Source organism: Callithrix jacchus, chromosome 12 (assembly GCF_049354715.1).
Source record: "Callithrix jacchus isolate 240 chromosome 12, calJac240_pri, whole genome shotgun sequence".
NCBI lineage: Eukaryota > Metazoa > Chordata > Mammalia > Primates > Cebidae > Callithrix > Callithrix jacchus.
In genome coordinates this window covers 109,914,119-109,927,275 of record NC_133513.1, presented here as the reverse complement: position 1 = coordinate 109,927,275, position 13,157 = coordinate 109,914,119, and the positions used below count along the sequence as shown (strand labels likewise).

At 38.7% G+C, this 13,157-nt stretch overlaps 1 protein-coding gene across 10 annotated transcripts in view; it reads left to right on the top strand.

The window, feature by feature from the left end:
* The window catches only part of SHTN1 (shootin 1), a 120,023-nt gene that overhangs the window by 23,683 nt on the left and 83,183 nt on the right, over positions 1–13,157 (top strand). For 8 of the 10 annotated variants that reach the window (XR_013525136.1, XR_013525134.1, XR_013525135.1 and 5 more), the window contains one exon: positions 9,209–9,269. Coding sequence is in view for 7 of the 10 variants with exons in the window: in XM_003734524.6 (XP_003734572.2) it covers positions 9,209–9,269 (61 nt within the window). In the remaining 3 variants the exon portion in view is untranslated. Of the gene's footprint in view, positions 1–581; positions 711–9,208; positions 9,270–13,157 lie in introns of all 10 variants that reach the window. The other 2 variants (XM_054243344.2, XM_054243343.2) reach the window with 1 other exon arrangement.

Below are 13,157 nucleotides of genomic sequence, written 5' to 3'. Positions count from 1 at the left end.
GTTTCTTCTCTTGCCTTCATTGGTTGTTCAGGGAATGGTAGGCAAAGGTGATAGAAGACATCCATGTTAAAAGGGGTAGTGCATGCATCTATAACATGGTAAGAAGCACTTTGGGAGGCTGAGGTGGGAGGATCGCTTGAGACCCAGAATTCAAGACCCGTCTGGTCAACATAGTGAGACCCCCATCTTACAAGAAAAAATTAATTGGGCATGGTGGCATGCACCTGTAGTTCCTGCTACTTGGGAGGCCAAGGCAGGAGGATCCCTTGAGCCCTAAAGGCTGAAGCTGCAGTGAACAGTGATTGCACCACTTTATCAGCCTGGGTAACAGAGTGAGATCTTGTCTCAAAACATGTGCGGACACACACACACACACACACACACACACACACACACACAGTAAGAAAGTCACAAAAATAGTAATATGGAAAGATTCCTAATTCCAACCCTGTAACCATGCAAAATCACAAATGTCCTGAGGACATAAACAGGTAAGAAGGTTGTGCTTAGATCCTGGGCGCCCTGATGCTTAGGCTGGATAACTTGAGCCTCTTGCTCTAAGATACTCAACTGTCTTCCAGCTCTAGGAGAACAAAGAGGCTGAGATGTTATCAGTCATTGAGTCTTTTCATAGCTGCTCCTGACCCACGAGAAGAACAAAGCAAGTTGGAGGAGTTAATTCAGGAGCACTCTTTGACTTAACCTAGAAGGTAAGAGGAGGGAAAGCAAACAGCTGTCTTCATAGCATAGAGAAAGAAGGATGGTAGAAGAAAATGAATAATGTGAGAGGAAGAAGGTTAAATTTTTTATTTATTCTTTTCTTCTTTAATCCTTGCTTACATGTAGACCTAGCAGTATCCTAAAAATACATAGTAGATGCTCTGTACACATCTATTGTTCGTGGAGATGATGGTTGTTTAACTGACAGCCACTTTCTGTCATGAGGTTTTAAGTAAATCATCTGCTATGCAAGTGGTATTATAGGTAAAATGCATTTGGTAAAAGGAGGATTATAAATTACCTCAGCCCATTAACTGTTTACATGTTTTTCTGCGTAGAGTATGGCCTAATACTTTCATAACATCTGTAGGCATTATTGATCTGCTTCTGTTGTAATTCTTTAAAAATAACTATTAACAGAAATGGGAAGAAAGGAAATGAAAGCAATATGGAATGCTGTGTGGTTGGGTGGAACAAAGTAGAGTGGTTTTAAGTTCACTGCACTCTGTTTATCTTCTGTTAAAAGACTAGCTTGCTTATTACTGCAGATTTTTCCCCAAAAAGGGGGGGCTGTATTACAAAGGAGGGAAGCATATAATAAAAGCCTTTTACAGAGTGTAGAATGAGTAAAAGCAGCTTTAGTTCCGGAGGTGGTAAATACAGAACAGCATTTTCTCTGGGAAAGCACTCTCTTGTGCCTGGCCGGGTGAGCTTTGTCCAGTTGACATCAGCAAATACATGTGGCCATCCTTCCATTGTAGCCCCAGACCAGAGTACAGTTAAATCGCTCAGGGACAGCAAACTAAAGTAAGACTCCTTTTTCCATGGTTAATTTGATGTAGGGAAATTTAGAATGAACAGAGGAAGAAAAAATTAATAAATGAATAAATTGCAAGGTATTTCTGCCTTCCACATGCCTACGTTCAGTCTTTGTGTACAGGCCATGAACCTTATCAGTTGGAAGAGGCAGTGGATGTGATTCCTTTGGGTAGGATCTTTTACTGCCCTGTTTGGGGTATTTTCTGTTGAGACAAATGGTCTGATGTAGTCTTCAGGGAAACTAGTTGCTTAGGCTGCATGGAGTAAGAAGCTGCTATGGGACATTCATGCTTTCTTCTCCCTGTCTCATTCTCTGAACAGCAGTGTGTCCGCTCTGTTTCACAGAGGAGAGAACAGTACCACAGGGCTTGAGTGAGTTTCCCAATGTTACACAGATGATGGCAGAGTCTAGATTCAAACGTCAGTCTTCTGACCACAGTGTTCTTTTAGAAAGCAGGTGAACTGTGAGAGCTTATTGACTCTTTGTCCACAAAGGTCCTAACTTTATTCTAATTCTGTATTGTTAGTGCATGAATTTTCCACAGCAAATATCAGACTTGATCCTTTTCTGGGTCATTTGTCTTTACAAGCTATTGGTTTATGTGGAAAACTGAGAGTTAAATATAAACAACAAATCAATCTTACGTCAAAGAATTCACATATGTGTGTGTATATGTATGTGTGTACTTGTATGTATGCACATAGATTCTAGCATAATGCATCCCAAGGATAAAAGCAGGAAAGTTGGGGCAGGGGGAATGGACCAGTGTTTTAATGGATCTTTTTCTTTTTTTGGTAGTTCTCCCATTTTAGGAAAATTGCTGACTATTTTATGGTTTTTATCAATGACTTTGAGAATGGAGTCTGTCTGTTTGAGTTCATAAGAAAAGCTCTTTTAAAGGGAAACCTTTTTATTGAATGCCTTCTGAGTACTGGGGTATAAAGAAAAATATATGAAGGTCCTACCCTTGAGACCACAATCAATTATGCTGCTCTAAGTGAGTGCCTAGGGCATGGCTGGGCAATGGACAAAGAACAAAAAGACAAGGATCCTACTTTTTTCAATGTGACAAACTTTTACTGACGTTTAATGCTTGACTTAAATGTCACTTGTGTTTTGCAAAGTCTTCTCTAGCTCTCTCACAAGCAGAATCAGTTGCTTTTTTGGTAATAATAAAACATCTGCATATTTCTTTATGCATGTATCTTATTTATCAAGCAAAATGTATTATTATCAAAATATTGGCATACAAGCAAATGGTGTGGTTGCCTTAAAATGTTAAAACAATGAGATTTCTTTTGTTTTTTTAAACATCAAGATAAATGGGGATTATGGAAAGGGTGTTACTTGCTACTTTCCATTGTTTTTTGCCCATTTTTTAAATGGACTTAGCAGTATGTGAAAAAGTAAGAGCCTATCATACTGACATGAATAACTCTTCAAATTTATATTTTTGAGGTATGGAAAAATAGATGACTATATATTTTGCAATCAACCAAATAAAATGGTTTACTTTGCTTGTGTGGCAATCACCATATTCAAATGTTAGTCATGCCTCCACAATTGAAGGGCATTCTCTTATGACTCACTCAGGATCTTTGTCATAATTGTTTGGTCTTTTTTTCCCTATATGCGGGGAAAAGCGTCATTGAGCTTTGAATGGAGTAGCTTTCACGTTTCTCAGAGTGGTGGGGTTGGGGGTGTGTGTGGAGTGTGCATAAAAAGAAGGAAATCTGTATAATAGAAGAATGTCTGCCTTTAAATAGTAAGTATTTATGTTTAGTATTATGTTCTGAGATCGAGTTTTGAAATGCATAAATGTTTAAGTGGCTGATTAGAAGTCGTTTGGGTGAGCTACTATAACAGTGCATCAGGCAGTTCTGTCAGCTTGCCAGGAACAATGAATGAAAAGAGAATGAGACACACTTTCCAAGACTTACGTTTCAAGAAGCGGGATATATGATACTGTTTGCATCTTGGCTCAGTTGTCTATTGTTGAAATTTCTTCCTCTTGTGTAATATTCAGGGATGAAGGTCCCGATGTATTTTATTTTTTAAAAAATCAATAAAGAAGCCACTTTAAAGAGCAAGATATGCATCCATTATGCTAACTGTTCATGCATAATACATCCACATACATGCAGTTTCTTTGAGACAGAGTGGCAAGTGGTTGTGCCAGAGAAAAAGTAATTACTTAGCAGTTTGAAAGTGAAAATGAGTCTCTTATTAACAGCAATCTATCTAGAAACAAAGAGCAAGGATCTCTGTTCTGATGACATGTGTTTCCATCTCACACACAATCCCTAGAATTTGGAGAATGCTGCAAGACAGCTTTGAGGGCAGCTACCACTTCTTTTTTGCCTGTGAAAATTGGAGGGAAAGAACTTTGAATTGGAAGAAAGAAGAACACCAAAAGAGAGAGTGAAAGGAATTCCATCCTAGTGGGAATGATTTAATGTGTTGTATTCTTTATGGATAAAAGTGTAGAAATCCAGAAAGCACAGTCGTAGCTAGACTTACATAGGTGGAGCAGTAGAATTGTCAATTACTATTAAAAATGAATTGATGGTCCTTTCACTGTATCACCTAGGATTCTAAAACAGGTAAATACACACAATTTTAATGCTGGCAATATTTAAAATCTTTAAATATTGTAACTGGACATTAGTGAACTTCAAGAAAAATGGTGTAATGTTAAACTTCTTCACACTTAGTGGCATTGAACCCTCTGTTGTACATTCCTTGGGAAATGGGTACATATTTTTTTCATTTCTGGTTTGGCAGTATTTCTCACATTTTATCAGGTATCTTTATGAATTGCTTACTTCATTTGTTGATCTTTTATGGTAGATCATAAGTTTTTGTGAGAACACATTGTCTATTGTGATCATGTATTGTGCCCAGTGTTTAACATAGGACCTGGCCTGTGTGGGTTCTGTATAAATTTGTTCAGTTCTCAGAAGAAGGAAATCATGACATTCAATGATTAAGTAGATACTTGCTTCAGAGTCTGATTCAGTCAGCTGTAGTGTACTTGCCTATGTATAGATCATCCCATATCTTGATGTGGTGCATTTGTGGTGCATATATGTACTTCTTGGGCCCTAAACTGCCCTGTCTATAGGCTAGCAACCCTCTGATGCATTTGTGCACCAGGAAGACAAGCATGAATATTTCTATTAGTGGAAGTTAGATACAATTCAGAATGTTGAGGTTTTTCTTGTATGACATATACATACAACAGAGTATAAAGATGTCTTGGTATCTGTATCAGTTATCTGTACTTCTGCTGAGCCCTTTGAAGCAGACATTTGAATGTTGACAGTAGTTGGATGAATATGTGAGTGAGGGATGAATAGCCGAGCTGCCCATTTTGGGGAATGGATGATGCAGGGAAGATACCAATTCACACTGGAAAGGCTATTTCTCTGCAAATCAGTCTGCCAATGCTCAGAAATCCTGGTTTAGTTTCAGAAGCCAGGTATCTGCTTGGATGAGGCTCAAGGAAGAGATCTGGAAAATAGCCAGGGCTTCTAATATTAAGGGCTTTCAAAACCAGCAAGGCTAACCTCTGGTCAATTCATCACTTCATGAAGAGCCAAAGAGAGACTCTAGAGTGGATGTAATGTTATCCAGCTTGCTTATGTGAGCCAGCAGTTGTGCCTCTGGGTTCTACCCCAGCCTTGAGCAACAGAGAATCGTTGGGCATCATAATTAAGTGATGAGGGCCCAAGAACATCTGTTGCTATTGCAAAGTCTTCATGAGCAATTCTCACACAAAAAGAAGCAGTTTTTACAAATGGTGCAGCTGCATGAGCAGGGTAGAGAAAAGGGTGGGATGGGTGAGGGGCTTCTGTGTGGTGTAAAGATGAAACATTCTTCCTAAAAAGCTCGTAATCCTGGCTGACTTCCCTCTGTTGGTAGAATGAGAGAAAGTTTGCAAGATACTTTTCTGGTTTCACCAAAAAAAAAAAAAAATGAAATAAGTGGGTGTTTGGATTTCTGCTTTTAGTAAACGTGTACATCCTCCATATTTTGTTCAGTTCTGGTTTGGAATAAGTAAGCTGCATTTGCAGCATGTGTAGACTCTCCCCACCCCCAACTCACACCCCTTTCAGCATAACAGATGGTAAATTCTGTGGCTGCCAGTTCTAGCATAATGTGGTTGCAGAAAATAGAAAGCAAAGCAACATGAAGACCCCTGATAGAACACAGCTGGGGGTGGGAGACAGCTTGTGAATCTGCTGCTGATGATAGCCATCGGGTTAGTATGAACACTCATAGCTGGACTACAGAAATGGGCTACCTGGATGTTGGAATAAAACTGATGTTGAGACCTGTTATTAACCTGAGCCTGTCTACCTGGGCCTTAATAGCAGAGAGCATGGACCTAATGTCTTTCTTCTGGGTGGCTACTACAAGCCTACCTAAAATTGTCGTGCATCGCGTTAGTGGTTGTATGTCATGTCAACTGGTGGCCTTTTTCAGATCTGACTAGATAAAGCACTGTTCCTGTTTAATGCTTTGTCTTCCAAAGTCTCACTAAAAACTCTGGCTGTTTGACTGAAGTGAGAATTGAATAAACCTCTAATTCCTTCAGGTAGAGCTTTGAGAGCTACTTAGAGGGACCCCAGTGACATTAATTAGGAGCGACATTCCCACGTACCATCTCTTAAATGCAGACAGGGTTTTATAAGGTGTCTCACATTTTTCAGAAATGCCAGATTAAGAAATAGGAAATTAATTTGAGAGTGAAGCCCCAGATATATTTCACTTGGTAATCATGACTCAAGAGTTTGAACCTAGTAGGAAACTAGGTTTCTTTTTGTGCCTTATGCTATATTGTGCATTGTTGGAGAAAGGTAAACAGACCGGTAGGGGTGGTGAGGAAGTCCAAACAAACCGCAGCCCATTCTTGAAAATGAGAGGAACATTACTGAAACAGCTGGCTGGAAGTCTCCTATCATTAAGGGTTATGATGTCTGATGTAGTCCACTTTGGGTTGGGGAAGGATCTAAGAAAAGCCTATATGAGAATTTAGAACTCTACCATTTAAATTTTAAACACCAAAAAATCATGAATGTTGTTTGTTTCAGCTGGAACTAGAGACTATATTGGACAGAATTATTATTTTATACAGAGGATGGATCACCATAGGGAAACCTTAATCAAATAAACGCCTTCTCCTTTAGGATCTGTGGTCCAGCCTAACTCATTTTGATTGGGTGGGGGATCCTAAGTCAGGATTTAGCAACCAGCTTTGCTAATTTAACGCATGTACTTGCATCAGGTTCTCTTGCCAGAATGCATTTACCCATATGCGCAGGGATAGTATAACATTTCAGTGGCCCTTTAGAGACTAAAAGGGAAAACTGAACCATGAGCTTCTTACTTTTTTATTTTAAAATATTTTAAAAGGATGGAAAACGGCAGAGAATAGTATAACAAATACCCATTGCACAGGACTGTTATTTCTCTTGAAATTCAAAAATAAGGAATGCAGCAGATTCAACTGAAAGTTGTCATCATCCCTAGTCCCTTTCCCCTCCCTGTCTCCTAAGAGACAACTACTATCATAAATGTTGTATATTTCTTCTCATTTCATATTTTTATACTGGATGTATCATAAAGCATCTATAAATACATGAGATGTTTCTTCTGTAACTCATTCAACATGATGTATTTAACATTTATATTGATACATATGGCTTTATTCATTCATTTTCACTACTCTATAGTGTAGTATATGAATGTACCATGATTTATTATTAAAAATGAGGAACCTTTTGTATATATCATCTTTTATAAGTTACTAGAGATTCTCTGGGTACATACACCTAGAGGTAGAATTGCTGAGTCATAGAGAATTACATATTCAATTCTGATAGAAGTTTATTTACAAAGCCATTATACTGATTTGCACATCCATCAGTAGTTTATGAGAGTTCCTGGCTCCCAGTATCAGAGTTTTTCAGTTTTTGGCAGTCTGATAGGTGAGAATATCTCATTGTTTTAATCTGGATTTTTCACATTACTTGACATCATAATTTTTTAGCTATCGAAAATTGAAATTAAAAACATCCAAAGGGATGAAATTTCAATATATTTATCTGACAGGTTAGCAATCAAATATGATTTAAAATTGTACTTTATTCATATAGCACTCCTAGGGAATAAGGTATTCCCAAGTTTTTTTTTTTTTTTTGAGATGTCTCATTCTGTAGCCCAGGCTAGAGTGCAGTGGTGCCATTTTGGTTCACTGCAACCTCCACTTCCTGGGTCTGGGTTCAAGCAATTCTCCTGCCTCAGCCTCTAGAGTAGCTGGGATTATAGGCATGTGCCACCATGCCCAGCTAATTTTTGTATTTTTAGTAGAGACAGGGTTTCACCATGTTGGCCAGGCTGGTCTTGAACTCCTGATATTTTGATCTGCCCACCTCAGCCTCCCAAAGTTCTGGGATTATAGGCAAGAGTCATCCCAAGATGTTAAATTTCAAATTATTAATCTAAGAGTTAGTAATTGCTTTATAAAACTTTAGCTGCTTGTGATGAATATCTATCTCTACAATATGTAACATCCCTGTTTTATGAAATTCAAGATATATTGAATTCAGTCCTTATAATAATAAACATTCGGTTTTTTAAAAAATTCAGGCTGGGTGTGGTGGCTCATACCTGTAATCCGAGCACTTTGGGAGGCTGAGGTCAGGAGTTCAAGATCAGCCTGACCAATATGGTGAAACCCCGTCTCTACTAAGAACACAAAAAATTAGCCGGGTGTGGTGGAGCTACTGGGGAGGCTGAGCTACTCGGGAGGCTGAGGCAGAATTGCTTGAATCTGGGAGGTGGAGGTTGCAGTGAGCCAATATCATGCCACTTTACTCCAGCCTGGGGGACAAGAGTGAAACTCCATCTCAAAAAAAAAAAAAAAAAATCATTAATGCCTTCAGGGCCATTGATACAGGAGATATTTGTTTCTATACTAGATACCCTAAAAGGTCCTTATGCTCTAATAGTTATTTTTGCCTTTTATGGTCTTGCCTCCCAAAGCCTTTTCAGTGAGTTCTCCTACATTTTAAAATTAAAAATCAGTTTATATAAATTATATGTGCTTATTATGGAATATTTTATCTTTTCTCCTTTTAACTTGGTACCTTCCCCTTTATTGAGAATTCTGAGGACACACGGATCACTTTTTCTTGGGTGAGAGTGCGTGACATGTGGCTGCCTTTTGCCGTCATGCAGTGGTCTTTCCATCCCTCACAAGTATGTGCCAGTGTTCTGGATAGTTAAAACAGTTTAGAATCAGGTTTGTAGATGAGTGGCTGTGTGCTGCATTAGCCAACATAAAAACAGGTACAAACATTCTCTTAAAGAATGAACATATTTTAACTCAAGGATGTTAAATTGGTCTATTGTTTAGGAGATAATTAACAGGAAGGTGACTTATATCTTAGAAGATCTGAGAAAATTGGCCAGATACAAATGGCACAAACCCCATGCTGGTTGAGTAGTATAAGTTCTGTATGACCATTGATGCTTTCAAAGGTTTCAAATTTTGTTTTGTTTTCAGAAAATTGCTGCTGTTTTTAAGTTTGCTCTTGCTTGCCTTTTCAAACTTAAAATTTATGATTTAAGTTTAACATTTCTTTTTCTCTCTCATTTCAGTGTGACAAAATTATGCAAGAACGAGATGAAGCTGTTAAAAAACTGGAAGAATTTCAGAAAAGTGCGTAAGCATTTCAGCGGAATTGTTATAACTCATAGAGGGTTTGTGGGATTGTAGACATACACCCGGTTTAGTTGATGATGACCTGGTCATACAATCAAGAAAGCAAGAATTCTTTCTATTTGCCCCAAAATGCCCAGAAATCACTTTAAGCTTTAAAGAAATGGAATAAGCGTTATTGTTTTATCAGTGGTGTTAGAAAAACCTGTACTTGTTATAAAACAGTTTAACTATACAGAAAAGTTAAAGGAGAACAAAAATGGCTTGTTGTCTCGGCTCCTTGAAAAAAGCCAGTGCTAGTACTTTATTTTTAAGAGTGTGAATGTTTGAAATAGCCCTCTCGCTGAAGAAAGTTACATTCACACAAAAGCTGTACTTTCCAGATTTTTGCTATGTTACTTTTTTAGGTGATGTAAATCTGTTATTACTTTATCCCCTAAGACAGTATAGCTGATCAGACCCAGAAGGATCAGATGGAAATATGTCATAGGCACAGGGTCAGACTGTAGGAGGGAAAATGGCCCCCTCCCTTGGAAGCTAGGCCTTTCTCCATCATTCTGCAGATGCTCTGTCAGTCAGGATATTTGATGATGATATAAAGAATTGACTTGGTAACTACACAGCAGAACATTTTATTCTAGGCAAAACAGCCATACAAAGGCAGTATGATGATTAAATTTCAACCGTACGTTTATTTCAGTGTCTGGTTGTGACAAAGAACATCCAAGGGGAATCTTGTTGATATTACCTGTCTTTGGAGGCCAATATGCTATACTAGAAATACCTCTTACTTGCAAATGTGTGAATTCCAATTATATGGTACTTTTACTTATGGAATATACTTACTCTGAGTCACATCTTAAACAGTTATACCATTGGCATTGTTACCAGTTAATATGCTTGAATTATTGATAGTGGATTGGTGTACAGTGAAGATAGTTCAAGTTCCTTATGTTTGAACTTACAAAACATTTTGATCTAGGTAGGCAGTAGGGACTTTGCCTCCTGCGTTATACAAAACCAGAAGCAACTTTCCCGAGTATCAACCTTTGAAGTAACATGTACATTCTGCCTTTCATCTGCTATTTCTCTTTTCCCTTTCTTTGTCTCTTCCTCTGAATAACTTTGATAGTTTTAAAAATTTACATTTTTTCTTATGAGCAACTCAAATTGAAGCCTGAGAGGATTGATTGGAAGATTAGTGCAACAATCTGTATTGTTGTATTCATTTAGTTTTTACATTTACTAAGCGTGTTTAATTAATTTAAGATTTGGATGTTAGGAAAACAGTGATAATTCTTTTTTTCTTTTTCTTACTCTCCTGGTAACTCACAGAACAACAGAGTGCCAACTTTTTACTCATTCTCGAAAGGGGAGAAAACAAGGACTAAGAAAACTTTATGTGTTTGTCAGAAAACTGTATCTGGGATAAATAATTCATGGTTTTTGAGCAGAGGGTAGAATTTCAGATTTGGAAGGGAGTGAGGCAGTATTTTATCACTGGTGAAGAGCATTCGTTTATGTAAATCCAAGTTTCTGCATTAATAAAATTGGCACAAATGACCTTGCTTCATCGACCATTTGATGGTAAAAAAAAACAACAACATAATCTGTATAAAAAATGCTTAACACTGTACCTGGCATGTAGTAAGTGCTCAATAAATGTTAGTTGCTGCTACTACCATCTCATCTGCTAAACTATCCGGTACCTGACTGCCCTTCAGTATTAAGAGTTCATATCATTTACCTTTAGGGAGTAAGTTCCTTGACACCAGACTCCACATTTGGACAGTGGGGGAAGAAAGTCTGTTTTGGTGCTGAGTCGAAATCTGAAGATCCCTGTACTGTTTACCTACTAGGTCTGAATCTCTCCCTTTTTTTTTTCTGAGATAGAGTCTCGCTCTGTCACCTAGGCTAGAGTGCAGTGGCATGATCGCTGCTCACTGCAAGCTTCACCTCCTGGATTCAAGCAATTCTTGTGCCTCAGCCTCCCAAGTAGCTGGGACTACAGATGTGTGCCCCATGCCTGGCTATTTTTTGTATTTTTAGTAGAGACGGGGTTTCACCATGTTGGCCAGGCTAGTTTTGAACTCCTGCGGTCAAGTGATCCTCCCACCTCTGCCTCTCAAAGTGCTGTGATTGCAGGTGTGAGCCAACATGCCCAGCCTAGGCCTAGGTCTTGAAATGTAGAGGAACAGCTGAATAAGGGTTAAGAAAAGCTTTTTTTGGCCATAGGGCTTTGCTATCCCTAGCTTAGCATACTTTTCCCATGATAAGTGTTTTTATCTATATGTCTGTGTCATTGTTGATCCTCTGCCAGCTCTCTCTGAGCCTTCCTCCTAGTCTTTCTTCACACAGAGAACACCATCACATAGCAAAGACACATTCCCTAGACTGATTTCCTGTGAAAGGAGAAGTAACTGAAGACCTTTCGTACCTTTTCTTTTTTTTGCGGGGGGCGGGGATGGGTTTTGCTCTTTTTGCCCCAGCTGGGTGGAGTGCAGTGGCCCTATCTTGGCTCACTGCAACCTCTGCCTCCCAGGTTCAAGTGATTCTCCTGCCTCAGCCTCCTGAGTAGCTGGGATTACAGGTGCATGACACACCCAGCTAATTTTGTATTTTTAGTAGAGATGAGGTTTCACTGTGTTGGTCATGCTGGCCTCAAACTCCTGACCTCAGATGATCTGCCTGCTATGGCCTCCCAAAGTCGTGGGATTACAGACGTGAGCCACTGCACTCAGCCCCTTTCATGTCTTTTCAAGGGCACACCGATTATCCTACATATGTGCCAACTTTCATGGCTGTTTCCTTACCACATGGAAAAGCTTTAGAGTTGTCTGATGTTGAAGAAGAATTTGTGATACGTTCACCACATATGCTTTAGAGATATTCTACATCTAAATATCGCTGGGCATTGGAGTTGGGAGAGGAGATTCGCGCTAGAAGCAACATCATTGGTGGTGACAGCTTGTATAATGGATGAGAAAGGACTATAGAAAAGTAGAATCACCCAGAAATGGTTTTAGCTGGGCTTTACCGATTAGAACTCTGTGATTTGAAATATGTTATTTAATTTCTCTGGGCCTCCATGTTCTCAAATATAAAATTGCTGTGATGATCCCTATGTTATAGGATTGTTATGAGGCTTCGTGAGGGAGCACGTGTAAAGAGTAAAGCATGAGGCTGGACTCATAGTCAGTCTCAACAAATGATGATGGTAGTTGTTTCCTAAGAAATTCTATACAACAGAGACTATTCTTATAAAAGGCTGTTCACTGATGAGCTTAGGCCTTCAATCCTTTAAATAGACACTAACATGAGCACCTACTTTGCATGTAGTATTGTGCTTAGGTGCAAGTAAAACAAAATCCCTGCTCTAATGTTCATAGTGAGTAGAAGATAAAAACAAGTTAAAAAAAAAAAACCAGTTACCCTACAATGTGATGTGGGCTATACTGCCACATATGTAAGACTGCTTTGAAGTCATAGATGAAGAGAGACAAACTTTGCTACTTCCAGTAGTCTAATAGAAACAGTAGTTGATGTACTTTTATGTTACACTTCTGAGTTCTCAGGGTCATTAAAATTGTTTTATGACAAAAACTTCAAAGTTATGCAAAGGTGAGAAAATAATGTAACAAACCCCCATGTTCCAGTTACCCAGTTTCAACAGTTGCCAGCTCACAGCCAGTCTTCCGTCTGTACACCCATACACCCACTGGTCACTGACCTCAGATTGTTTTGCAACTAATTCCAGTCATCATATCATTTTACTGTTTACTGCCTGCAAATATTTCAGTATGTCTTTCTTCTTCTTCTTCTTTTTTTTTTTTTTCTGAGATGGAGTCTTGCTCTGTAGCCCAGGCTGGAGTGCAGTGGCACTATCTC